Source organism: Megalobrama amblycephala, linkage group LG13 (assembly GCF_018812025.1).
Source record: "Megalobrama amblycephala isolate DHTTF-2021 linkage group LG13, ASM1881202v1, whole genome shotgun sequence".
NCBI lineage: Eukaryota > Metazoa > Chordata > Actinopteri > Cypriniformes > Xenocyprididae > Megalobrama > Megalobrama amblycephala.
In genome coordinates, this window is record NC_063056.1 from 34652516 (window position 1) to 34680132 (window position 27617).

Sequence of the window (27617 nt, forward strand, 5' to 3'; positions counted from 1 at the left end):
TCAATTACTTTTCATAAACTTAAAATAATAATAAAATGTAGGTGTGACGGGGTTGTGATTTATTTTGGCCAAATTGGCCACTGCTCTAAATCTAGTGAATAAATGGAGAGCACATGGCATGCATGATATTAAGAAATCATGAATAATGTTGAAATAACAAAGATAATTTCCACAAGTAGTTTCTATCTTTAATTGATGCAACAGGGTTGAGTCAGTGGCAGTATGCCTGTGTCTGCTCACAATGTTGTTCAGAAGTCTTCTATGATGTCACTTCCTATCAATGGTGTCACATAAGTATCAGTTCATTATTTTTAAAGAGGGAGAATGGTTTGTGTAACGGTGTTGAGAGGTTACTGAGGTACGGAAATAATGTGATTTTTATGAATAATCATGAATTTACTTAGAAAAAAAAACCCTTACCAGCAAAAAAGCACAGATGGATATTTATGGGAATGACAAAATGTATAAACTTTTTTTCTCATTTTATTATTCATATCCCAAAGTAAACTTTCATAGAAGGCCTTGAGGGACATGACAAAATAGGTGGTGTCAACTGAAAAAAACTAAATAATTTCTAATATAAAGATAAAATGTATGTCATGTTTTTAAACATTATTGAAGGAGACATTTCAATTAACACAAAAAGCTTTTAAAAATATATTTTGGTGACCCAATAGATAAAATACACTGAAAAAGGTCAGAGGGACTCAAATAGTACCGGTTTCGTGGAATGACTCAGATAGCAGCTTTGATTAGACTACTTAGTCAGGGGCTGCTAAACAGGGAACAATTTGCACATTTATAACAATAAATTCACTCATCCCTGCTTAACCCAAACAAACATCTGGTTTCAGTGCAGTGTTTAGAAAAGTGACTTAGTGTTTTTGGAGAAAATTACATCTGAGGAGCCTTTAGACCCACTATAAGCCTACCCTATCATACAGTAGATAATACGTTTTAAAAGTATAATATTTTATCACATGTACAATAAAAATATTGAGTTTGTTTAAATATTTTGACAATGGCCTGCTTCCAATTTAAAGGGTTAGTTCACCCAAAAATTAGATTCTGTCAAAGATTCTGTTAGATTCTGAAAAAAAAAAAAATCTGTCATTTATTACTCACCCTCATGCTGTTCCACACCCGTAAGACCTTCATTTTTCTTCGGAACACAAATTAAGATATTTTTGTTGAAATCCGATGACTCAGTGAGGCCTGCACAGGGAGCAATGACATTTCCTCTCTCAAGATCCATAAAGGTACTAAAAACATATTTAAATTGGTTCATGTGAGTACAGTTTTGAAGCGCAAAAAACAAAAGAACGACTTATTTAGTGATGGCCGATTTCAAAACACTGCTTCAGGAAGCTTCGGAGCACAAATGAATCAGTGTATCGAATCATGATTCAGATCGCGTCAAACTGCCAACGGCTGAAATCACGTGACTTTGGCGCTCCGAACAGCAGATTCGATACACTGATCGGCCATCACTAAATAAGTTGTTCTTTTGTTTTTTTGGTGCACAAAAATATTCTCATCGCTTTATAATATTAATATTGAACCACTGTACTCACATGAACCGATTTAAATATGTTTTTAGTACCTTTATGGATCTTGAGAGAGGAAATGTCATTGCTGGCTATGAAGGCCTCACGGAGCCACCGGATTTAAACAAAAATATCTTAATTTGTGTTCCGAAGATTAACGAAGGTCTTACGGGTGTGGAACGCCATGAGGGTAAGTAATAAATGACAGAATTTTCATTTTTGGGTGAACTAACCCTTTAAAAATGACCTAAAAACAGACGAGTTCAACGGGTGCTTCGTTTCAGCATCTTGTGTGCCAATGGCGCCCTCTGTTGATAGACACTGTTATCGGTTCTCCTCAGCACTGCTTTATTAAACCTCTCCTCCCTCCCTCCCTCCCTCGACGTCAGCTTTTGGGAACTTGGGCAAGGGAAAGTTTAGGGAGAAAAAAAGTCTGCTGCTGTTGTCTATGTATGGATGAATACCTTTAAGTATCTTATACAGGAGAGAAAACCAGCGCAGCGTAGCCGGAAATGGAACATGCGTGGCATATGCATTAAAAAACAACCTACCGCAGACACGTTCAAAGGGCTGTAAGAAAACTTTTCTACTTAAATGGAATTTTTACCTCTTATCTGGACGGACAAAGGCAACGAGTCTTTCCAAGGAAAGAAAACCCATGAAGTTTCAAACGAGGACACTTTTCAGTCGGAAGGATTTTAAAACGCTGCGCGTGACTGTGTGTTAACAAAACAGGAGGAAAGTCTTTTGAAACGTGCTAAAAGCTCTAGGCGAAACGAACAATGGCAAAGAAGTACGACTTCCTCTTTAAATTATTGCTTATTGGCGATAGTGGTGTTGGCAAGACTTGTCTGATCATCCGTTTCGCAGAAGACAATTTTAATTCAACATACATATCAACCATCGGTAAGTGTAAAAATGGAAACTGTTTGTGATACTGTTTGAAAAGGCTCTGCTGCCAAGTTTCTACCTTGTAAAGCAAGTGCTACCCCAAGTGTTTGTTCATGTCAGTACTAGTCTAAACGTCATCTCATTCCAGCCTACTCCAGTATAACTCAATCAGTCCTGAGGATCATCCCGTGCTCTGTGTTTCCTCCTCCCTGATTGCATTTCCGGCCCTCTCGCACTACTTTACTTTTACCAGCCACAGCCTGCCCCTCTCTGTATCTCATTTTTCAATCGAGTTACACCCCCTTCATTTCTGCATCAGATGGAGGCCATTCTCCATGGCATTTAGTGCATTCACCCAGATCTTCAAAAGACCCCATCCCTCCCTCCCTCCTAATTCACTGGAAAACAAACCATGGTGTTTATTAAACCATTAGAGCAGTAATTGTATCTCATTATGCTTGCTCCTGTGTTTGTGAATGTAGCAAATGTATTCATTAGTCCACTTTTATTGAGCCTCTGGGGGTTAAAACATGTTCACCCTTCCTTCCTGCCCCTCCTGTTTCATCTATTTCCTTTTTCCCCCCTCTTTCCTAGGTATTGACTTCAAAGTGAAGACTATTGAGGTTGAGGGGAAGAAAGTTAAACTGCAAGTCTGGTAAATATAAATGAAAAATATATAATAATTAAAAAAGTAAAATTAAATATTTTATAGTTATTCAAATGCATTCCGCTGAAATTTTTTACATATGTACTGAATGTCTGGGTAAATACAGTGGCAGTGTTATGTACACAAGAAATATCCAGTGTGTGTGTTTCTGTTTGACAGCTGACTGTTAAAACAGTAAGTTTAGTGTAAATGTGCCAAAGGTGGAGTCTGGTTGAGTTTAGCTCTGTCAGGCTTCTGTTCGGACGACTCAGTAAAGTCATTTATGTCCAACGGCAGTGACAGCCGGAAGTACAGAGTCCAGTTGCTATAAAAGATGTATATTAAACATGCCAAATCAGATTGTTGTTACATAAGTCACCTGCAGTTTTTTTTACTCACAAGCTTTCTGATTGCTAAAATGTCGTATGTGTGCAACTGGTTTTATTTGCTAGGGACACAGCGGGACAGGAAAGATTTAAGACCATCACTACTGCATACTACAGAGGGGCCATGGTGAGACAAGACACACAGATGTTAACACAAACTAATCTTCTTGGTCCTATATCTTAAATAGCTATAAACTTATATATGTGATTATTGTGCAACCAAGATTAATTCAACAGTTATTTAGATATGAAAAAATCACCCTATTGAAAAAACCTATACCAAAATATATTTAAAATACATTTATTTCATACTAAGTATAGTACAACAAATCCATTAACATATTTACTGACATATCACTTGAAACTTACTGATATAAATATTATAATTAAACTTTTTTGGAATGCTTCTTTATTGCACAATGCACATTTCTTAATATTAAGCCTAAAATGTTTTAATATCAATATTAGTAAGGATATGATCACTGTATAATTTCAGTCATTAAAGGGTTAGTTCACCCAAAAATGAAATTTCTGTCATTAATTACTCACCCTCATGTTGTCCCAAACCCATAAGATCTTCGTTTGTCTTCAGAACACAAATTAATACAAGTTTAAGTGCAATGACGTTGCTTCCTATGTGTGGATCAGATACCCTCGGATTTCAATTTGTGTTCTGAAGACAAATGAAGGTCTTACGGGTTTGGGACAACATGAGGGTGAGTACTTAATGACAGAAATTTCATTTTTGGGTGTACTAAACCTTTAAATGCAAGATATTTAAAGTGTACCTAAAGTATACTTGCAATAGTTCAATTTTACCACAATCAAATATACTTAAGAATATCTTTAGTTGGACATCAGCACTACTTCCACACAATTAAAGTGCATTAAGTACAAAATTAGTTGTTCCAATTTAGCAGACTTTAAGTAAATCAATTTAGGATACCAAAAGTACAATTGCATGGTATTTACATTTAAGTACATAAATATAGTATACTTAGCATAAAATAATTGTATTTCAAATACATTTTGATGCATTTATTTTTTCACTAGGGCATGATGTTAATGGTGTTTTATTTTGATCATCTCTTTCAGGGCATCATCCTTGTGTATGACATCACTGATGAAAAATCCTTTGAGAATATTCAGAACTGGATGAAGAGCATCAAAGAAGTAAGAGAGAAGGAGGAAATTAAAATCTGTCAGTCATTTATGGGAGTTTTATAAGTAAAGGCTGACATGTGACCTTTAACATTTCTCTGTCCCATCCCTGATTAGTTTGGACAACTTGAATCATTTTGTTTAAACAAATCATTTTTGTCTATTTGTGTTGTTTGTAATGTGCAATGGTGGCAAATGAGTTTCCCCTTACAGGGATTAATTAAGTTTTCTAATCTAATTTAGTCAGGGAAATGAATCTCATAAAATCGAATGTGTGGCAAGTTATGTGCCTTAGTTGTTTATTTTCAGTTGTTTTTTACAGCACAACAATTTATTCTTACTATCGTATATACTGCAAAAATAATGAGATATTTTCTGTCAAGCTCCAGAAAAGCATATAAAATGAAACTGGCTTTATTAAATGTGAGTTTCAGTTCTTGATAAGATGCCATAGGAAGCAGAATCCTGCACAGGTTACCAGAACAGAGATGGTATACAACACAAGTGGGCCCTTTTGTTAAAAGAAAATAAGGAAGTGAGCGCATTATTATTTTCTGTGTTTCCCAGAATGCATCAGCAGGTGTAAGTCAGATGTTACTGGGTAACAAGTGTGATATCGAGGCCAAGCGGAAAGTGTCAAAGGAGATAGGTGAGAAGGTGAGCGTTGTCATACACACTACCAGTATGTGGTTTGAGAAAAGATGCCTTTTTTTTTTTTGTTCTTCCAAGTGCATTCGAGGTTTTTTTTTTTTTTTTGCTGCTATGAATGAATTTCAGTCATTTGATCTTTCTTCTACTGAACACAAAAGAGGATATTTTGAAGAATGTTGGTAACCAAAAAGTTTATGGGCCACATTGACTTTCATAGTATTTTTTTATTTTATTTTATTTTTTTTCACCCATATTCTTCAAAATATCTTCTTTTGTGTTCAGCAGACAGCATGAGGGTGAGTAAAGGATGGCAGAATTTTTATTTTTGAGTGAACTATCCCTTTAAATCCTTTCATCATAAAAAAATTATTGTCATTTTTCTTTTTTATTATAGCTTGCAAAGGAACATGGTATTCGATTTTTCGAGACTAGTGCAAAATCTAGCATCAACGTTGAGGAGGTATGGATTGACTGATTCAGTTATGCTCACTTGGCAAACAAAGAAATGTTTTTTTTTTATTAGTATAATTAGTTTATAGAGATAGTCAATCTTTATCTGTTATCTAATATCTATTATAATCTATTATCTTCCTCAGATATTATATCAGTATTATGTAATATTATATCAGTATACTTATAGATGTTCTTACAAATGTACAATATAACAATTGTTTTGATATTGAGAAATGTTTTATGAGTTTCAGTGGCAGAGACTTGCATAACATGAAATACTGAATCTGTGCAATTTAATATGTTGAATTTTATATAGTTGGTCTACTTTTTCACACGATTTACCTTTCTCTCCATAGTCCTTTGCTTCTCTTGCTCGAGACATTTTGCTGAAGTCAAATAAGAAGTCGGTGAGTTTCCAGTGTGTATACATGGATAAAGTGAATAATTATGCTTATTGTCTGCGCGTGTTCATACTGAAACAAACATAAAACCATTTAAAGTTATGTATTTATAGTACTAAACTTATTTGTAGATTTTATCTTGACTGGTATTACATGTTTTTTTAATCAGACAGATCTAAAGGGTAAATTATCATGAACTGTAACAAACCTACAAGACTGCAGGCCTTGTATTAGATTTCATATATTTACTGTTTTACAGGGTCCATCTGGTCGAGAGGTTAAAATTACCACCAGCACAGAGAAAAAGGCCTCCAAATGTCTTCTTCTTTAGATATGCCTTTATCCAGAGGACAGGCTCACCACACACACACACACACACACACACACACACACACACACACACACACACACACACACACACACACACACACACACACACACACACACACAAGCACAAACACTTACATAGAACTGCTTTGTTAATTCCTGAAAGTCATTTGCAAAGTGAACATGGAATGCTAATAGGAAGGGGTTTCCAAGAGTGATGGCACAAGTAAGATATGGAATACATTATATGAGATATAAAACAGGGTACTGCTTTCATGTAGTTAGAGGAAAATCACATTTTTTTTATTTCATGTTTATATTTTCGCACTACACAAACAGTGACTAGGCTACAGTGGAGACAATGTTGGTTTTACTTGCACAAGTTTTACAAGTTTTGCTCACTTCAGCATTTTTTCAGGTGTAGATAGGCATGGAAAACAGCCCTTTTAGTCAAAATGGAAAACGAGTACCTATTGAATCAGTCTTTTTGTCACATCATGTTAAAAATATAGTCCAGTTTGACAGTTAATCTGCACTTTCTGACAAATGGTTTGAATGTTCGCTGCTATAAAAGGTGAATAACTTCAATTTTTAAAGACTTTGACCTCCTTAAAATTGATGGATGAGAGATTTTAGGATGTTAAATGAGTTGTGTGAGAAAAGAATTGATGGATTATTAGTGGGAATATAATAATGTTCTACTGAAAATTCACAGTGTTTCTCCAAAGGGATTATGATCAGACATAATACACTTTTAATTTTGCATCAAGTTTCTGTTTAAATGCATTATTACACTTTTTTTTTTTTATATTCTTTTCCACAGCATATTTCTCAGAAATTTTACAATGAACTGCTTTTAATAAAGTGAAATATTCAACATTTATGAGTTTTTCTTTTTACTAATAATTAATTTAACTGATAATAATAGAATATCAAATATCAAAATCTCAAGTACAGTTGTGGCCGAAAGTGATGTCCTGAGCGGATATTTGTTGTTAATGACTACAAGTCATTAAACCATCAAATATGAGGAAAATTTATAGTTAAAAAAAATTTAAATAAGAAAGAATAAAACACTAAACTTGTTTGAGGTACTTGTATGAAAAAATTATTTGGCAAAAAAAGAAAAGAAATGCACTCAACATCTACATGTTTTATTTAAAACTCTGTAAAAAAGCATAGAAAAATAAAAGGCTCACAGGAAAAAGCTTACATTGACATCAGCACAATCAGTTATTAATATTTTCTCTTGTTTTTGCATGTGTTCATAATTTCTTTGTATGACAGCCTTGTCCAAAAATTATGTCTGGACAGTTTGGCATGTTTTATTGTGTTATCACAAATAAAACAAGCACAACTACACAATATGCTTACAAAATATTTAACAGATTTTTTATAATATTTGAAGGGTGAATATGTCAATCCTGGGCCGGACCTCACTTTTGCCCACTGTATTTCTCACCTCTTTTAGTCACCCATATATATGTGACCCTGGACCACAAAACCAGTCATAAGTCACACAGGTATATTTAGCAATAGCCAACAATACATTGTAGGGGTCAAAATATTGTCCTATCCTAACAGACCATACATCAATGGAAAGCTTATTTATTCAGCTTTCAGGCGATGTATAAATCTTAATTTAAAAAAAAAAAAAAAAAAAAAAAGACCCTTATGACTGGTTTTGTGGTCCAGGGTCACATATTTGTGCAAAGCTATATCTTCAGCGCATGCGCGTAAAGGTCGCCGACCGTTGCGACTGTCGAAGTAGGTTGCCAAGCAACCACCCATTCAGTGCAGCATCAGCACCTCGCGCTGGGTGAATGCGGTGCCGCATTGAACAAATATTAGGGACACGTGCTACCACAATGCGTTGCCTATTTTATCTTTCTAAAACCGAGTCACGCTGAAATGGCGTCGGATATCGTTTACGCGACGTAAAGATATTGTGTGTGAATAGCACACATAAGATAAGACACTAAAAGTCTGGCGCGATTACGTAGTGATGCTCATGTCCGGGATACGGACGGGACGGGAGTCCTCGTGACTGCGGGAGGAAAAGGGGGAGACTGGTTCTAGGATAAGATTCCCTCAAAGGGAACACCATGGCTTTATAATTATTATTCAAAACAAACGGATGCATCATGGGCACAACATAGCGAGTGAGCGAGCCTGCTTTCATTTCCTTTTTCTGTCGATTGTTCCCTTTTCTCTCCTGATACTGTTTTGCTTCATGAGACGTCTTTTCCGAGCTCAGGCGGGGGCTGCGAGGCTCTCTAGTGGAAACCCGGGGAAGATACACTTCGATGTGAGCTGGACTGGGATTGTTTCTTTAGTCCTGCTCCGCTTATCCTCCTCCGCGGAGTAGCCAGAAGGCCAAAGCTGCTCCGCTGGCCTGCGGATGCGGCAGCCACTCGGCCTGCTAAAGGCTCTGGGTACCGCAATGCCGCGGGGATGGGGAGAGAGACACGGCAGGTGGGCGATGGAGCGAGCGAGATCAAGGGATATTGGAGAATGCAGTTGTACGACGCCAAGAATAAATGTTGACACAACATAAGTGTGTCAAGTTCAGTTTGAACAGCTGTGAAATTAATATTAGGCCTATATTATAGTCCATAACTGCATATTTAAAGAAGTAACTTCGCATCCCATATCTTTCGAACTGTTACATAGTCCCATAATTGAAGAGGTATTTCAGTAGCCATCATGCCCTCACCATCGGACTCCAGTAGCGTGGCCTCGATGTCAGGGTCTCGAGCTTTGTCTGGTAGTCGCAGAGGAATGTCTGGGAGGACCAGTGCGCGCCTGCTGCTGTACCTGGGCTTGTGTCACCTTGCGCTTGGGGCCATGGTGCTGGCCTTCAGCTTCACAAGCCTAGCCTTCACCTCATCACCCCGTGTCAGACAGTCCTGTCCTTTCTGGGCTGGCTTCTTCGTAAGTTTCTTTGAATATATTATCATTGGCATGACGTGTATGCTGCAGTGCATCATGCTATATTTAATGTGCTATATTTAATGTTTTATTATTATAAAAATGATTATGCATGCAGTATATGCAGACTTCCTATTATAAGGAGAAACTAGATGGAATATTTGTACTTAAAGAAATAGCCATACCACAGGGCCATTTAAATAAATTGCAATAAATACATAAAAAAATAAATAAGTAATAAACAAAGGAAAAACTTCTGTCATTGTTTACTCGCTGTCATGACATTCGAACCCAGTTTGACTTTCCTTCTCATGTGAAACACAAAAGAAGATATTTTAATGAAAGCTGGTAACCAAAAAGTTACCAAAATTGCAAAATATCTCAAAATATTGTTTTTCTCAAAATTTGGTGTGTGGAACAACATAACAGCGAGTAAATGATAACAGAATTTTCATTTTTGGGTGAACTATCCATTTAAATGTGACCAGTTACAGCATCCATCCATCCATCCATCCATCCATTCATCTATCTATCTATCTATCTATCTATCTATCTATCTATCTATCTATCTATCTATCTATCTATCTATCTATCTATCTATCTAATTTTTATTTATTTTAAAACATTAAAAAAATGTACCCCCAAAAAATACCCCAAAATTTTGAAAATTTGGTCATTATTTTCTATAGATTTTTTTAAACAATATATGCCAGCAACTCTTCAATATAATGAAAGTGAGGCGTGGTGCTGTCGAGCTCCAAAATGAAAAGAAAAAAAAAAAAAAAAACTACAGAATGCTCATAAAACATAAAAGTGCCCATATGACTTTTGCTCTGTGATCCAAGTCTGCTGAAACCCTCTAATATAGATTTGTGTGAGGAACAGAAAATCTATCCCTTGAACATGTTTTCTTTCTTCTTCAGGTTGTGGCATCGGGAGTAGTGGGTGTGATATCATGGAGGAGGCCCTTCACTCTTGTCGTATGTACCTTTGTCATTTTGACACGATGAGTGGCATCTGAGTGTGTGCGTTTGTCTGCTCCTCTTAGTTTTTGCAGTGATGCTGTTTTTGTTTCGTTCAGGTGTCGCTGTTCATGCTGCTGTCTGCAGTGTGTGTGATTCTCAGTCTGGCTGGTTCCATGCTCTCATGTCAGAATGCACAGATGGTCAAATCTTATGTTACCTGTCAGGTACTCTCTCTTCTCTTCTCTTCTCTTCTCTTCTCTTCTCTTCTCTTCTCTTCTCTTCTCTTCTCTTCTCTTCTCGTCTCGTCTCGTCTCGTCTCGTCTCGTCAAATAATATGTGTGTTTGTTCCAGATGGAGAATCGCCTGTGTCTTTGCTGTGACCCAAAGCAGACATGCTCTCCAACAGAAGATGAGACGCTAGTGCTCTACCAACATTCAGATTGTCACGCTGTGCGTCACCAGCTCAAGGTGTGTTTTTACAGATTGTAAACAAGTTTTGCAAATTTTTCATTTCAAGTCAAGTGAAAAGTTATTGAAGGAACCGGCCACCCTTGTTGGCAAACGCTATTTACACTAACTCCGCTCACCAATGTTTGGATGTGGATGGGCCGCTCAAGTTTTAAAAAAGACACACAGAATTCAATGTCTTCAGTGGCGCAGCAGTAGCCAGTAGGCTTGCAATCCTGGCTTTTAACGCGATCGACACGGGTTCGAATCTGCCTTTTGCCGACTACTGCCTTCTCGCATTTATTTTCAGTAAAAATTAAGATAATGATCTAAAAGGGGAAATAAACTGCGAATGAGAGTTTAATAACATAAAAAGTGTTTATAGGGTAGGGTTAGGGGAAGATGTAGGGAGAGTTTTTATTCTCCTAATAAGGCAGCATCCATTTAATAATTTTAGTAAATATAATCATTTACACTCTATGATATTATTGTATCCCTTTAATGTACAAAAATACTGAGGTGCAAATAGTATCTGCCAATATAAAGTATAGATAGCATCTAATTACTATTTACTCTTATTGCAAAGAACTGTTACTTACACTTACATGGTGTAAATAGAATCTATCGCTATTTTCACCTAGTGTAAATAGCATTTCGTTAAAATGCTGCTATTGTCACTTAGTGTAAATACAATATAATGCACGTTAAACATAACTTTAATACCAAAATAAACAAATACAAAACGAAAGTAATGCCGGCAGACCCTCGAGGACGTCTGCCGGCCACACAAACATAATAAAACATAAAATAATGGGCTGGGCCTATGGACACAGACCTTAGGCACTGAGGCCAAAATCAAGTTGCGTTTCCACTGTCGGTCCGCTAGCTCCGCAGCACTGATCTAAAAACCGCCCTTAAACACACCTCCCTTGATCAAACGTCACACAACCCAACCCATTTCAGCGTGTAGACCATCACCTGACTACGATTAGCTCCGCTTTACAAGTTTATGAATTTGGATTATTCTACATGAACAACTGAAGGTTAGTAATTTACATAAAACACACCCAAAACATGTCAAGGGGTTTCTGCGCAACCTTTTTCTCAGCAAACATCTGACGCGCTCTCACGACACAAAAATATATTTATGATTACTTATCTATGTTTAAAGTTTCATAAGTGACCCAGAGTATGATATTTTAGCGTATTCAGTTGTTTTTTTCCCGTAAATTTAGAATAAATACAAAAGGCATTGAAGTGTCATTGTTTGTGAAAACGTTTGTACACACATTTCACACACAAATTCGTGCATATGCACGATAAGTGAAAAGACCCAGTGTTCCTCTCTGAGTAACTTGCAGTTTCATGACTCAGCTGTTTAAGGTGTGGTCACATTAGTGAAATTTCAGCAAAAGTTTTCAGGCAAAAAGGTCCATTGTCTATGGTCAATAGTGTAATAATGTATGAAGCAGAACTCACATAGTAGTCACTTTCAAAACCAAGCAGCCTTCTGTAGCGAATTTGGTTGACCAACCCAATGCAAAATCTGCGTGGGGAAATATTTCGCCTTCGCACAACATTTTTGATTGTGTGGATTTTTGCTTGCGAAAATTTGCCACACAACAGAAAGTGTGACTGCATCTTGAGATGGCCAAAATTTGCATAGTGGACCTTTTTTGTTCTTAGAGCATCCTTTAACTTTATGCAAATAGCTGAGGTGCCTGAATAAGTTTAAATTTAACCATGATATTATACGTGTGTGCAGGATTTGCTGTTCAGTGCCTGTGGTCTCAGTATTCTCTCCACCATTATCTGCACTCTGTCCACGGTCACCTGCAGCATTCATATCTTCTCTCTGGACCTGCTGCATCTAGTGAGACAAAATGCACTAAATCTTTACACTAAAAACAGGTTTACTAGTAGTATTTTTCTATCAAATTTTACAATGTTATATGTTTCTCTCATTCAACTTTGTTTGTTGTAGCTGGCTCCTCATCGCTCCCGTTCTGTAAACCCAGAATGCACCACTCCTCAGGATGCATTTCTCAGTAACATGATGGACTTTGAGGAGTTTGTTCCGCCGATTCCCCCGCCACCTTACTACCCTCCTGAATACACCTGTAGCTCAGAGACCGATGCACAGAGGTGAAAACACAAACACATTGGTTTTTCCATCATTTTGGTAACTTAAAGGATTAGTTCACTTTAAAATGAACATTACCCCAAGCTTTACTCACCCTCAAGTCATTCTAGCTGTATATGACTTTTGTACGTCTGATGAACACAATTAGAGTTATATTAATAAATATCCTGATGCATCCAAGCTTTATAATGGCAGTGAATGGGACCAGCGAGCTCAAGAAAGTGCATACATCCATCATAAATGTACTCCATATTTAACAACTTATGAAGTAAAATATCTAGCTTCTGCCAGATCACCTTCCGTATTCAAGTTACGAAAGAAGCGATGATGATGGGTGGATGCACTTTCTTGAGCTTCATACTCTTTGGTCCCGTTCACTGCCATTATCTTTTAGGAAAACATCTTTAAACATTTTTCTAAAATAGTATTTTGTATGTTTAGTATTGAGGTTTACATACTAGAGATGCTCTGGTTATGTTCAGTTAAAATGTTCTCAGTGTTCAGTTAAATGTTTTATTTTTTTTTTTGTCCCTCTGAAAATATTTTTGCAGTTTCTCAATCTTTTTTCATTCTTTTAGGCATCTGTCCATTGTAATTACACTTTTTCTGTTTCTTGCCATTTTTTAAAATTTCTTTTTCGTTTTTCTGTGTACCTGCAGTGTCACATATAATGGATCAATGGAGAGTCCCGTGCCTCTGTACCCAACTGACTGTCCTCCTCCTTATGAGGCAGTGATGGGTCAAAGGGCTCCTAGTCAGGTAATTTATTTTATTTATTTTTTTTTTTATTTTTGAAAGAAGTCTGCTCAATGCTCAACAAGGCTGCATTTATTTGATCAAAAATACTGTAAAAAAATTTGTAATATTGTGCAATATTATTAAAAATCAACCCTTTGACACATACAATCACACCAGTGTGATCAGTCTAGGCTGGTTCCTGGAGTGTTCGATGACACCGGTGTGATTAGAACGTTCATTGCATCATGTGATCGACTGCTAAATTCAAACGTGCTTTCGCGCTTTGGCTGGCGCTGAGCCGAAGACAGGTGCGCTCAGCGCTTGTCATATATTACAACTATTCAGTGTTTTTAAAGGATTAGTCCACTTTCAAATACAATTTTCCTGATAATTTTCTCACCCCCATGTCATCCAAGATGTTCATATCTTTCTTTCTTCAGTCGAAAAGAAATAAAGGTTTTTGATGAAAACATTCCAGGATTTTTCTCCTTATAGTGGACTTCAGTGGCCTCCAGAAGCTTGAAGGTCAAAATTGCAGTTTCAGGGCAGCTTCAAAGGGCTTTATATGATACCAGACGAGGAATAAGAGTCTTATCTAGCGAAACGATCAGTCATTTTCGAAAAAAATACAACTATATATGCTTTATAAACACAAATTATCACCTTGCATGGTCCTACGCCTTCCCTATTCTACTTACAGAACGAACGTGGCGCCAGTTTAGTTTTTTTCCGTAAGTAGAATAGGGAAGGCGTAGGACATACGGCGTAAGCTTTTTGAAGAATGCTGAAAGCGGAAGCACGTGCAAGGTGATAATTTGTGTTTATAAAGCATATACAGTTATATTTTTTTAGAAAATGACAGATCGTTTCGCTAGATAAGACCCATATTCCTCATCTGGTATCGTTTAAAGCACATTGAAGCTGCACAGAAACTGTAATTTTGACCTTCAACCATTTGGAGGCCATTGAAGTCCACTATAAGGAGAATAATCCTGGAATGTTTTCGTCAAAAACCTTAATTTCTTTTCGACTGAAGAAAGAAAGACATGAACATCTTGGATGACATGGGGGTGAGTAAATTAACAGGAAAATTTTATTTAAAAGTGGACTAATCCTTTAACCAAATAATGTTTATTTTAGGATTCAGACATTTAAATTCACATAAGTACTAGCGAAACAATTAATTTATAGTTTGTATAATGCACACCGATGTCTATTGAAGCGGCAATAACAATCCTTTCAATTATAAATTTACTACGTGTTTTATTCATAAAAGTGCTATATTAGTTTATCAAATTCTTAATTTTTATGTAACGCATCCTTGTTAAAGGTGCCCTAGAACTTTTTTTTAAAAGATGTAATATAAGTCTAAGGTGTCCCCTGAATGTGTCTGTGAAGTTTCAGCTCAAAATACCCCATAGATTTTTTTTAATTAATTTTTTTAACTGCCTATTTTGGGGCATAATTAGAAATGAGCCGATTCAGGGTGTGTGGCCCTTTAAATCTCGTGCTCCACACCCCAAGAGCTCGCGCTTGCAAACAACATAAAAAAAAAGTTCAAACAGCTAATATAACCCTCAAAATGGATCTTTACAAAGTGTACGTCATGCAGCATGTCTAATCGCGTAAGTACAGTGTTTATTTTGATGTTTACATTGATTCTGAATGAGTTTGAGGCTATGCTCTGTGGCTAACGGCTAATGCTACACTGTTGGAGAGATTTATAAAGAATGAAGTTGTTTATGAATTATACAGACTGCAAGTGTTTAAAAATGAAAATAGCGACGGCTCTCTTGTCTCCGTGAATACAGTAAGAAATGATGGTAACTTTAACCACATTTAACAGTACATTAGCAACATGCTAACGAAACATTTAGAAAGACAATTTACAAATATCACTAAAAATATCATGTTATCATGAATCATGTCAGTTATTATCGCTCCATCTGCCATTTTTTGCTATTGTCCTTGCTTGCTTACCTAGTCTGTTGATTCAGCTGTGCACATCCAGACGTTCTGCCCTTGTCTAATGCCTTTCATAATATTGGGAACATGGGCTGGCATATGCAAATATTGGGGCCGTACATATTAATGGTCTCGACTGTTACGTAACAGTCGGTGTTATGTTGAGATTCGCCTGTTCTTCAGAGGTCTTTAAACAAATGAGATTTATATAAGAAGGAGAAAACAATGGAGTTTGAGACTCACTGTATGTCATTTCCATGTACTGAACTCTTGTTATTTAACTATGCCGAGGTAAATTCAATTTTTGAATCTAGGGCACCTTTAAATAAAAGTATTCATTTCTTTAAAAAAAAATCATACTGACCCCAAACTTTTGAATATTTTATCATGCTTTGTAATCATTATCAAATCATCATTATTTTGTAATACTGTGGTCATGATGACACTCTCTCTATCCATAGGCCACAGTGTTTGACACTCAAGCTGGTGAGCTATCTGGAGAGAGAGGAACATCCACGAATTTCAGTGGTGAAGGTGAGTCTTCAGCAAACAGGCCCTGTTTCCACCTGGTGTTAAGATGCGTTTTTAGTGACATTCATTTCAAATGTGTCTTCTGTGATCACTTATGTTCAGATTTTGTCAAGACATCCCATCTTTTATGTAACATCCTACAACGTGGGTGTGCCGAGTGCGTATGGATACTATTGAATGATTGAATCCATGTGTATATGTGTACATTTTGTATATTCTTTCTCTCAGTGTCAATGGACAGTGGCTCTCTGTTGATGTCTGAGATTGTGGATATTCCAGATGACAGCTCCCCGTCCGAGGACTCCTGCCTCATGGAAGTGGGTGTCGGTATGCGAGCGCGACCACGGGGGGACAGCGAGGGAGGGGAGGAGGGAGAATACGCCAGCTTCCGTTCCGCGCAGCATCCCGAGGGTATGGTGGTCGCTCCTTCTGGCAGGCATTGTTTCAGAGGCGAGAGATCGAACTCCTGCTCCTCCCCGAGCACATACAACACCTCTACCTACAGGTGGGAGTTAAATCATTAAAAAGTCGTTAAATAAAATCACTTCTCAGGTGTAAATTTCCTTCATTATTTTCTCCATAGGTCTCCATTGCTGAAGCGTCAAGCTTTGTTGGCTAGTAGCTGCTCTCAGTTGGAATTCTTAGCGGGATCTCAGCATTCCTTTATCCCGGAAATCCGAGTTCGGCCCTGCCCGCCCTCCCGACGGGACTCCTCATCCGCATTTAGCAACCCCCCTACCACAGCCCTATCAGGTCCTGCTCAAGACCGCACGGACCACACGCCCGGACCGCTCCTTCTGAGGCCATGTTTACGTGAGCAAATTGGACGGGATCGGAAAGACAGCGATGGGTTCTTACCCCTTGTGAGGTCACACAGTGAACCAGGGCTTAGCTCTTCAACTGACACAGGTATAAACATATGTATGTAACAGACTGCATAGGCGCCGATTTATGTTTCTGCCGGTGGGCAGTTTTTTTTTATTAAAGATGTTATAGTTTCATTCTTACAGCTACATTACAATATAAGTATCATACTACTATTATATTTTAGACGAATCCGCAATTTGTTTTCATATCCCCCTTTGGTCTCGTGGTAGAGTTTTCATTAATAGAGTCAAAAATTCACCCGTGCTCTAATTATCATCGGTTCGAGTCCGCCCTTGCATAGTTTTTTTTTCTCATTAAGATCAAAGAAGTTTATTTATGATTGTATATCAATACCAGGGAACTCAAATGAACGTCAACTGAATGTTTCATTTGAATTCGACCCAAAACAAGCACATTCTTTTCATGAGTGTTGTCGTGTTCTCGCTGAAATCTGATGATCAGACAGTAACGTTACCTAAAGGTAGCCTACACTGTGTTATTTCGTCAGTCAGTCATGAAAGTCAGGTGGTTAAAAGCTTCTGTCAACTTTAAATCCAGGAAAGAAGACCATTTTAGGGACAGGGCAAGGACAGTTTTGAGTTCTGATTCTGAATCTGAGCGAGCGCGAGAGTGATAGAAATCCGAGTTGAGATTTGTGCTCGCTCAACACTGGACGCGCTCTCGACTTTTGCCTTTAAAATAACGTCATTGAAACGGCCTTAAATAAACTATATTTATAAGGATCGTTTCTGATAGCTGCCATCGATTTTTTTTTTCTTGTTAAAATCCATGGAAAATATCTCGTAATTTTCCATGGGTGCTCGACCATTTCCGTGGGTGCTCCACGGGATCGGCGCCTATGACAGACTGCATTGTCTGGGATTAATGTGAAAACTTGAATTTTGTCTGTTCCCGCCTTTTTTAAAACTTTTTTTTATAAAACTTTTTTTTATAAAACTGTAGTAAACTGTAGTGTACTTTTTTAAAAAAGTTACTCAAATATTAATGTGTACATTTATGAACAGTGTTGGGCACGTTACTTTAAAAAAGTAATTAGTTATAGTTACTAGTTACTTCTCACAAATAGTAACGGAGTTAGTAACTGAGTTACATCATTATAAAAGTAACTAATTACCAGGGAAAGTAACTATTGCGTTACTTAAAAAAAAAATAAAATATGTCAAATAACTTGAATGCCCCAATATTAAATATAAGTCTAAGAATAAATAATTCTTTTTTTTTTTTTTTCAATTATCTTTTTATTGATTTTTAACATTTTAATAACATAACGCACAGAAGAGAAAAAATATATAATAATAAAATAGAAAAAAAAAAAAAGTTATAAGAAAAAACAGCAAGTTAAATCAAGTCAGTCCATGGTCACAGATCACAGTTCAACCTTTGTAAATGTTATGTAAACATGCCAAACATTGTAGTGTCAGAGGTCCATAAGCGGTTCCCATATCTTCCTGAAGGCATCCCACTTATTTTTTAGGACATATGTGCGTTGTTCCAGCCTTAAAGTTTCATTTAGGATTTGTTTAAACGGATTGAATGATGGGGGTCTTTGTTGTTTCCAATTGAGCAAGATGCATTTTTTTGCTATATACGACATTAAGATAATCCTCTTCCTGCATGTGGTGTCCAGTGTCTTGTCCAATTCAGTACCAAAGAGGTACAGTGTTGGTGTAATGTCCAACGGGGTTTCCACAATCTTAACAGTTAGATCATGTACTGCCTTCCAGAAATGTTTTAATTTCCTGCATTCCCAAAAAACATGCATAATTGACCCTTTACATGTTTTACAACGAGAATAAATAATTCTTGATCCGACTCGTGACTCATGATCCGCTCTTGCTTATGAAATTTCTCTGTACTGTCATTAAAGAAAATGTAGTTTCATATATACAGTATGTTTAAATAGTCCTATGTTATGTTTTAAATTCATTTACTTGATTATGAAAAGTGAACACCATGAGTAAGATGCATCATAAGATGCGCAATAAATCGGGAGTCATGGAGTGGGTCAGACATGATTTTGACCACTTCATTAAGTTTTGTTTTATAGAAAGCCTCTCTTTAAAGTGAATTTCGTTTTGTAAAAATTGTATCTTAATTTTAATCAACGTTTCATTAACCAAGTGCCTGGATTTAATAAATAAGAAGCAAATATAGCAGACAATATAATCATGGCAGGCGATCACTGGCGCGTGAACTAGAGCGTGACTTAAAGGCTAAATGAACTGCAACTCAGCGGCTGCTTTCCTCGCAGACATGAGAAATATATCTATAGAAAGCTAGAAATATCTACTTTAAAACAAAATAATTAAAAACGAAAAGAGTCTACTCTGATTATGTAATCCGAAAGAAATGTGCATTTTCTCTCTAGGCGCGTCCAGTAGGCTATATGCGGAGATGATGAGAGTCAGCAATGTCAACTTCATCTTTGCAGCCAACACTGATTCAGAAAACATTACTTTATTAATAAACAATTAAAATGTCTCCTTGCTGCTTTTTGTCATATTCATAATCATTACTTTTGCCGGTTCTTTATGGCAAGCTTTATGCGTGCGCTTGAGTGCATATATTAGCCTATATTACATAAACGCTCATTATTAGTTTATTCTCTCCAGTATTTAAGAAATTAAATTAATATAAATGTGATTAGTCAACTAATGGCTTAAATGAACAACTACTAGTCAACTAGAAAAACTTATTTCACATATTTTCAATCCAGCATGTCACATATGTTTATCGCAGTAGTATATAGGACCTTCGAACCAGAAAGACAAAGCTTACATTTTACCAAAAGGTTTTTGTCTTTATGCTCAACTAAAGTGAAATAATGAGGCCTTGACTCGCCATGACTGCCGCACATACTTGAATAAACGGAAACATGCCCACAGTGCGTCTTCATGTTTACAGTGGTTGGCATCCACCAATGTGTCGCTGCTGTAAACAGGTTAGGTAACACTTCAGCCAAAATTAATTCATTTAAAAAAGTAACGTACAACGCACCATATGGTAACGGTAACGGAGTTAATTTATTTAAAAAGTAATGCGTTACAGTATTAGTTACTGTCAAAAGTAACTGCGTTACAGTAACGCGTTACTGCCCAACACTGTTTATGAAGTACTTGTTACATTAAAAATAATCTGATTACTTAATGCACATTACTTGTAATGTGTTTGATGTCACGTGTGTTTTTGCATGTGCTCTTTTGTCTCTCTCAGGTGATTTTAGTCTCTCAGGACGCAGTAAAGGAGTCAGTGAAGGGGGATCGCAGACCTCATCTGAAACAGGTAAGAGTTTAGCTCTCTCAGGTCACAGAGACGTTTATTATATACTGTACAATTATTATGATTAACATACAGTGTTATTTTAGTTTTATTTATATAATATTTTGAATTAGCTTTTATTTTTACATTTTACATTTTCATTTTTTTAATTAATTTGATGTATTTTTGTGATTTTTATTATTTTTTACATTTTTTAATATTAATATTTAGGTTTAATTTTTTTTCAGCTTTATTTTTAGGTTTTATTTATTTCCTGTCATTTTAGTGCTTCATCTTAAACTTATTTAATTTTTTTTTTTTTTTACTAATATTTATATTTTGTTTTAAATTTATTTCAATTAACAATTAAAAAAAAGAAAAAAAAAGATTAAATTAGATTTAGATAATGATAATAACACTGGTAACACATAATACATGTATATTGTAAACATGTAACTATCCCTAGTAAATTTAATCAGGGTCATACATTTTTTCAAGTTCATTTCAAGTTTCAAAACTTTCAGTCACTTGCTTCAAAAAGACCATTTATTGAGACTGATTTCTTGTGAAATCCTCAAATGAAATGAATGCATGACCACCCACATTTACACTTCAGCAGCAGCTATTCTTGTTTAGTAACATGACTCACTCAGTCACAATGAGGTAATTGTCACAAGTGCAGAGTGTGGTAAACACAAAGAAGAGATGTGTAACGCAGGATTAGGATTATTAATACAGTTAAACTTAAATAGACACTCAGAGAAAACCACCAAAAACATGAATTCAGTACAATGAACAGTAGAAACTGAGGGCTTATATACACAGAGGAAGATCATTAACGGAACAGGGAACAGGTGGGAACTAATTTGAAACCACAACTAATAATGAACTAGAACTCTGGCAAATGGTGACAATGAAAACAAAACTAAACAGGAGGAAGTTGGATAAATGCAATCATTCCTAAGTAGCGATAACAATAGAATGTGGTCTGTCAAACTTTGTGCTGTTTTTGGCAGTGTGAAGCAACTGCTAAACTGAATATCCTTCTCAAGAAGTTTTTTAGTTTTATTTTTAACAAGATCCCTGATCAATTCAGCCATTCCAAAGCTGTAATGCTGGTATGGCAAAAAGTCTGATATTGAAGAATGGAGCAGATAAAAACTATATTAGACTTGCTGGCAAATCTCCATCCCAGGCAAAGGAGTTCATTTCTCATGCGATATGTACAGAAGGTTACTTAGTTATTGTTAGCTAAAACTATTAAAAATATAGATGTTAGATGGTATATAATTATATGAAATATTTAGACGAAAATCCTAAACTTAAAAAAAAACTAAATGAAAATTAGAAATGTTACCTTGGCAACTAACTGAAATAAATATAAGGTTAAAAAGTAGTGCTGTCAATCGATTAAAAAAAAAAAGAACTCTATTACTCACAATTTTTTTCTGTGATTAATCATGATTAATCGCAATTAAAAGTTTTATACGTTTTTAATATATTATATAATGTAATAATTTCACAGTTAATCTTCAAATTAAAACAACATAAAGAAACAATATGGAGACAGTATATTTTAAATACTTGTTTAATAGCGTCTTTTTATGAATGAAGGCCAGTATCACTGATACTAATAGCCTACAGCTACTGATGTCTCGATGAAATAAATTTTTTCCCCAATTTTAAAAATGAATTATAGCCATTCAACATTACAGTGTAATTGAAAGCTATATCATTTTTTACATGTATTAGGCTTCAAAAATATGACAACTTTTAATTTAAGTGAACTTAGAACAAGCCTCACATAAACCCATAATAAATGTCATATTTACCTGTGCCTTTCCTACCTGTCTAACAGATAGGAAAAATACAGAAATTGAATAAAGTTACCAAACAGTCTGCACTGCATCATTTATAGCCTAAATTAAATATAGATAATCATTACTAAAGCTACAAAAGTTCTTTAGTCAAGAGCAGTGAGTAATTTTCTCTGTTACCTAGGCTTGTGGCTATAATCAATATATCGACTTATCGCGCAATATATAATAATAATGTACATTTTTGGTGACGCAATATATTGTTTACATGATAATGCACATTTTGCCAATCATGTTGTCATCTGCAGTTCCTACACAGAGCAGTCATCAACAGGTGAAAAAAGGCGTTATTTGAGGTGTTATAGTGTTTTCCTGACAACTACAGACAGTTTGGAAGAACAAGTCCGAATGCTCTCGATTTCAAAGCCGCAATCCACTGTTCCGGTGCAAATATAAATGTCTTTGTTCATACAGACATCTGACTGCTAAGTAGAGGTTTGTGTTTTCTAAAAACAGAAGGTCAGGGAAAAATCTGTAAATGGAAAATCTCCATAGTGCCTTTTGTGCATTTGCATTTTTTTTTTACTTGTTACTTTGCACTTTTTTAGAAAATATTTACCATGTATTCAAGTTTTTTATTTAGAATATTAAATTTTTTTGATCCTTCATTTCCATGATCTAAAGAATTAAATGGTTGTTGTCATTTGAAAGTGTGTAGGCCTGCTTGCATCATTATGCTGTTATATTATGATTAAATATTCAGTGGCATAAAATGGTCTTAAAATGACAATAATATCATTTATCGCAATTAGTTCTGGAACAATATATCGCACAACAAAAAGTAGTTATCGTGACAGGCCTACTGTTACCTTTGTTCTTTCATTATCTTCAATGACAGCAATGGTTGCTGTCACTTTTAAGAGCTGCCACTGCCGCTGCCACTTTCTCACAGCTCTTTACTTTCGTTTTAAGACTTTATTTAACTCATTCAAGGCTGCTCTTATGAGGATACTCGACAAAACTGATATTTTTGGCATTATTGTGCATGTTATTATTGTTCAAGCGTGACAGAGAACTCAATTCTGGCGCGCCGTCCATGCACACAATGGCGCGCGTCTTTCTGTGCATCGTGTGTGTGACTGTGACATTCTCAGACAGTGCGTTCTCTTTTTGTCTTTTGGCATGGTTTAAAATCATTTGCATGAATAAGAGCGTGATCATATATTGTAATGCTAGCCAAAGGAAAAATATTTTTAATGCGTTTTAATATTTTTAATCCGTTAAACTAGAAAAAAATTAATCGCATGCTTTAACGCGTTAATGTTGACAGCACTATTAAAAATAAATATTTTTTTAAAAAATGAAGAAAAATGACAATATTACATAAAATTACTGAAACTTGAACTAAAATTAAAAATGAAAACTGAAAATTTTAAAATCATTTACATTAAATCATTAATAAATACTATAATAGTATATATAAGTAATATTAAAATAACCCTGTTGCAAAGGTACAAATAAGAATTTATTATTATTTTTCTACATCATTATTAATAATGTATAAAATTATTATATATTATTATTGTCTATAATATATAGTATATAATATTATATAATATTATACTATACTATACTATAATAATATAATATATTATTATTATCATCATTATTATTATTATTAATCTATCTCTCTACCCTCTTGCTTACATTTTCTTTGGTTTATTTGTGTCACCCAGGGGTATCGTCTGGAGCTGGTTTGTTGCCTCGCTCCTCTCTGGTACTTCCTGCTTCCCTTCCCAGAAAGGGCAGCATTAAGGCTGTAAGTAGCCGGTTGCCCTCAAAACAGGTTCCAGCCACCTCGCTGCGTTTACCCAAAGACTGTGCACGCTCACTTGGAGACCTCAAGGTTAGACCCTGAAATATGCTGATCCCTCACAGCCATATCACCCTGTAGCCCAAGACTGGTTGCCCACTGAAGCTAAGCAGGGTTGAGCTTGGTCAGTACCTGGATGGGAGACCTCCTGGGAAAACTAGTTTGCTGCTGGAAGAGGTGTTAGTGAGGCCAGAAGGGGTTGCTCACCCTGTGGTCTGTGTGAGTCCTAACGCCCAAGTATAGTGATGGGGACACAATACTGTAACAAGCACTGTCCTTCGGATAAGACATTAAACCGAGTTAAAATGTTAAACTACTCCAAAGTCCCTTTCAAGGAAAGTCTGTTCACTCGGCAGCCATATTTGCAACGCCTTCGGGCAGCTATTTCTGGCATCCAAGACCAAGTCCTATCTATTTTAATGGGGGAATCCTGAAATCTCAAAAACTGCTTGGCGAACTTCCAATTAAATTACATATTTCAAATCAGTAACAAAATCTGACATGAATTGTCCCATAAATGTTGTTTCTTATGCTAAAATAGCATTAAAAAAGCTTATTTCTATGGGAACCGGAGCCTCTAACGGCAGCTACAGTGACGCAATCAATCAGCGATTGGCTCTTTTACTTAGAAGGCGGGACGTACTCTGGTCAGACTGTGTGTTGCAGTTTCTTCCATTCATAAATAGTAGGAGTGAACCGTCTTTCTATATCTATATCTATATATAAAAACCAATGGTACTTCTCGTAAAAAAAGTAGGGGTGTAACCCCAGTGTCCCGGCCAAATTCCCTCCATTGGCCCTTATCAATGTTGGCCTCCTAATAATCCCCATCCACTGAACTGGCTCTGTCACTCTCTCTCTCCTCTCCACCTGTAGACCCCCTTGTAAAGCTCATTGGGTGTACAGAAGTCATAGTAAAGCACTTTATAGATGCCTCATTCATTCCTACCATTACTGTAATGTTAGATGTATAAACATGTAGACAAACATTTTCAATTCAAATTTGTATTGTTCACAATAATCATTTTCACCTTTCCTTTCAGGTCACCAGAGTTTTAGTGCAACGTTTTTTGCAAAGATCCAAACGTAACTTGGCCCCTGCAACTGAGCATGCTGGAAACTGTACTCAGGGCCCTAAAAGAAGGACAGGAGGAGAGGGAAATCTGCCATTAGAGCAGGTAAAACATTGCCAACACCATAAATAAAATCATTTAGTTCAGCTAGAATTTTGTGCTGTACAATTTATGATTAAAATAACCCACTACACGTGTATGATTCTATGAAGGTGCTTCGTAACTCTCTGGCAGCCAACAGGGGGCAGCAGCAGCACGTCCACCACCATTGCCGTGGACACCACCACTCCCATAGCGACAGTCGTCACAACGCCCGTCGCCATGATGATGACCCTGTAAGGGCTGGAGGAATCCACTTGCGTAGCTGCGGAGACCTCAACTCAACATCAGTCGCATCACTGCGCAGGCTCCACCCACCGCCGCACGGATCATCAGGGGCTCTTTACTCAGAATCTGCCCTCTGAAATGGGAGAGATTCTGGAATAAATCACTGCGTGATTAGGGAGAGGGGGCTCAGAAAATTAGAGGAAAGAATAACAGGTGGGAAATAGGTTTGAGATGAGGACTTTGTCTTGCAGACGGGGTTGTGCGAAGCTACCCTTGTAGCCGTGATGACGTTTTTAGCTGTTCTTACTGTAATAAAAGACTGAACACTACACCCAATGTAACCCTTCAGACCCACTGCTCTCTGTGCCTGACAAACTCTATTCCGTTTTGTTTTTTTCATGAATTTTTTTCATTCATCTAGTGCTTCTTTTTCTTGCTCACTGTGTTTACATGGATATGGAAAGAATGCAGCACCTCTGACACTGCTTCTTATATTCACAGCTCACTACAATGCAGTCATGCAAATACAAACATACATGGCCGTAACCTTGTCTTGAACAAATATTTAAAATATGCACACATTCATATGCTTAATGTCAAAAACACAAAACAGCATCACATTCAGTTATGAATTACATGAATCACTCAAATGATTCAGCCTATATTTGCAATTCAAAATGGCAAAATTTGACAAAAAAAGTTGAATAGTTCACATCATTGCATATTACTGTCTGTCATTTAACATTTCTGTCATGAAACAGTTGACCTTTTTGACCGCTGTGGCAGACCAGCCTAAAAATGTACCTAACAACAAACAGAGCAGCATCAAGAATATGGCCTTGCAAACGTGCACATGCAAAATGCATGACCACACACACTAATGTTGTAACCAGCCACTAAATGCTTTTCACGAATTGACCATCTCACTTAGCATAGCTAAATATATCCAAACATCATCTTACATGTGTAATGTGGCTTTAACCTCACATTGCCTCACCAGCTGAGGTTGATGCAGCAATGATTCTTTGGTTCGTTGGCTTTTTTTCTTCTTCTTCTTTTTTAAACAACTAAGATCATTCATTTGAAGCTTTGATCATTTCTTTTGCATTTGTCTGTCTCTCATGGTGGAGTCTAGCTTCCCAGTCTGTGTGCTACTTTCATACAGAATGTGCATGTATTGAGAAGGCCTGTTTTCTCTTTTTGACAAAACACCAAATGCACCAACACACGCAGATACACAAACATGCTTATGACGAAGCTAGAATGCAAAGAAATGTGTGAGGGAATGTAGGATTTTATAATACAAATGATTCTCTGGCAATAAACATACTTGTACAGTTATGTCAAACTTGAACTATTAAAAAAAGTTGGGAACTTGTTTTGAAAGATACCTATGAAAACTGAACTTTCACTGGAAGTGAGAAAGTTGAACACTGTCAAACTGACGTTCAAGGATTTTTCAATATTCTAGACCGTTCCATTTGACTTTGGGAATACATTGGAAAGACAGCCATGGACTTCTGGTGTATCTACTTTGTTGTATCTGGAAATAGATGTACATCTAAAGGAGTAATTGCAATTGTCAATTGTTTAGAAGTGCTTTGGAATGCTAGCTAATGGCTTTGAATCGGTAGCAATGTTGCTAAATAATGCATTAATACAATTGCTCTGTATGTAAATAACTTTGATGCACGGACCCTTACGCTCACACACATTCTGCAACTTTTTGAAGCACTGAAACCAAGTCTGAAAAGAGCTTGATATTCTACCTCTTGTATTGCATACACTGACATGTTATGGCCCAGTGGAATATTTTAATTAATTTAAGGATTTTATGGGCTATTTATGAAAAGAAAGAAAAAAAATCTCTACACTGACTGATGAAAACACTGTTATTCTGTAAATATGATGCCTAAAAAGAACATTTAAAAACAGCTCTACTTCATGAACTTTTAATGCAAGTTATGTACTATATAAAAAAGAACACATGAATAAATGTATACACATCAAATTTATTTGGAAAGTTCTAAAATCCTTTATCACTTTCACTGTCATTTCTTCAACACTAAAAAAATATACATTTAGATTTAGTTTGAAAGGTAAAAGTCACTGATGAGAGGCGGTGTCTGATTCGTGAACAAATTATTATTATTATTTTGGTCATATCTTTTTAATGAATCGGTTGAATTGGTTCACAA

At 36.3% G+C, this 27617-nt stretch overlaps 2 protein-coding genes across 6 annotated transcripts; both read left to right on the plus strand.

The window, feature by feature from the left end:
• The first annotated feature begins 1907 nt into the window (after positions 1-1907).
• On the plus strand, positions 1908-7342 carry rab13 (RAB13, member RAS oncogene family). Of its 2 annotated transcripts, none has more exons than XM_048153382.1 (9): positions 1908-2453; positions 3033-3093; positions 3537-3597; positions 4566-4643; positions 5199-5288; positions 5677-5742; positions 6092-6142; positions 6396-6496; positions 6541-7342. In XM_048153382.1, the coding sequence occupies exons 1-8, from the start codon at positions 2330-2332 to the stop codon at positions 6465-6467; spliced, it is 603 nt and encodes a 200-aa protein (XP_048009339.1). In that variant the 5' UTR covers positions 1908-2329; the 3' UTR covers positions 6468-6496; positions 6541-7342. The 2 variants fall into 2 exon arrangements, with proteins under 2 accessions (XP_048009339.1, XP_048009340.1); XM_048153383.1 differs by having other exon boundaries at positions 6545-7342.
• An 884-nt stretch (positions 7343-8226) lies between these two features.
• On the plus strand, positions 8227-27434 carry fam189b (family with sequence similarity 189 member B). 4 transcript variants are annotated; one of them, XM_048153513.1, is made up of 15 exons: positions 8229-9091; positions 9122-9397; positions 10318-10374; positions 10476-10583; positions 10711-10827; positions 12572-12679; positions 12791-12951; positions 13609-13708; positions 16114-16186; positions 16412-16688; positions 16767-17092; positions 20285-20353; positions 23883-24052; positions 25063-25197; positions 25305-27434. In XM_048153513.1, the coding sequence occupies exons 2-15, from the start codon at positions 9170-9172 to the stop codon at positions 25554-25556; spliced, it is 2181 nt and encodes a 726-aa protein (XP_048009470.1). In that variant the 5' UTR covers positions 8229-9091; positions 9122-9169; the 3' UTR covers positions 25557-27434. The 4 variants fall into 4 exon arrangements, with proteins under 4 accessions (XP_048009472.1, XP_048009471.1, XP_048009470.1 ...); XM_048153515.1 differs by having other exon boundaries at positions 8227-9397; positions 25327-27434; XM_048153514.1 differs by having other exon boundaries at positions 8228-9397; positions 16463-16688.
• The last annotated feature ends 183 nt before the right edge of the window (positions 27435-27617 follow it).

Bases quoted from the DNA above. Each gene is read 5' to 3' on its own strand.
- rab13 (XM_048153382.1), top strand. From the start codon at position 2,330: ATGGCAAAGAAGTACGACTTCCTCTTTAAATTATTGCTTATTGGCGAT. The intron at 5,289-5,676 runs GTGAGCGTTGTC...TTTTTATTATAG, and splicing joins CAAAGGAGATAGGTGAGAAG to CTTGCAAAGGAACATGGTAT. The intron at 6,143-6,395 runs GTGAGTTTCCAG...ACTGTTTTACAG, and splicing joins TGAAGTCAAATAAGAAGTCG to GGTCCATCTGGTCGAGAGGT.
- fam189b (XM_048153512.1), top strand. From the start codon at position 9,170: ATGCCCTCACCATCGGACTCCAGTAGCGTGGCCTCGATGTCAGGGTCT. The intron at 10,584-10,710 runs GTACTCTCTCTT...TGTTTGTTCCAG, and splicing joins AATCTTATGTTACCTGTCAG to ATGGAGAATCGCCTGTGTCT. The intron at 16,187-16,411 runs GTGAGTCTTCAG...TCTTTCTCTCAG, and splicing joins CACGAATTTCAGTGGTGAAG to TGTCAATGGACAGTGGCTCT.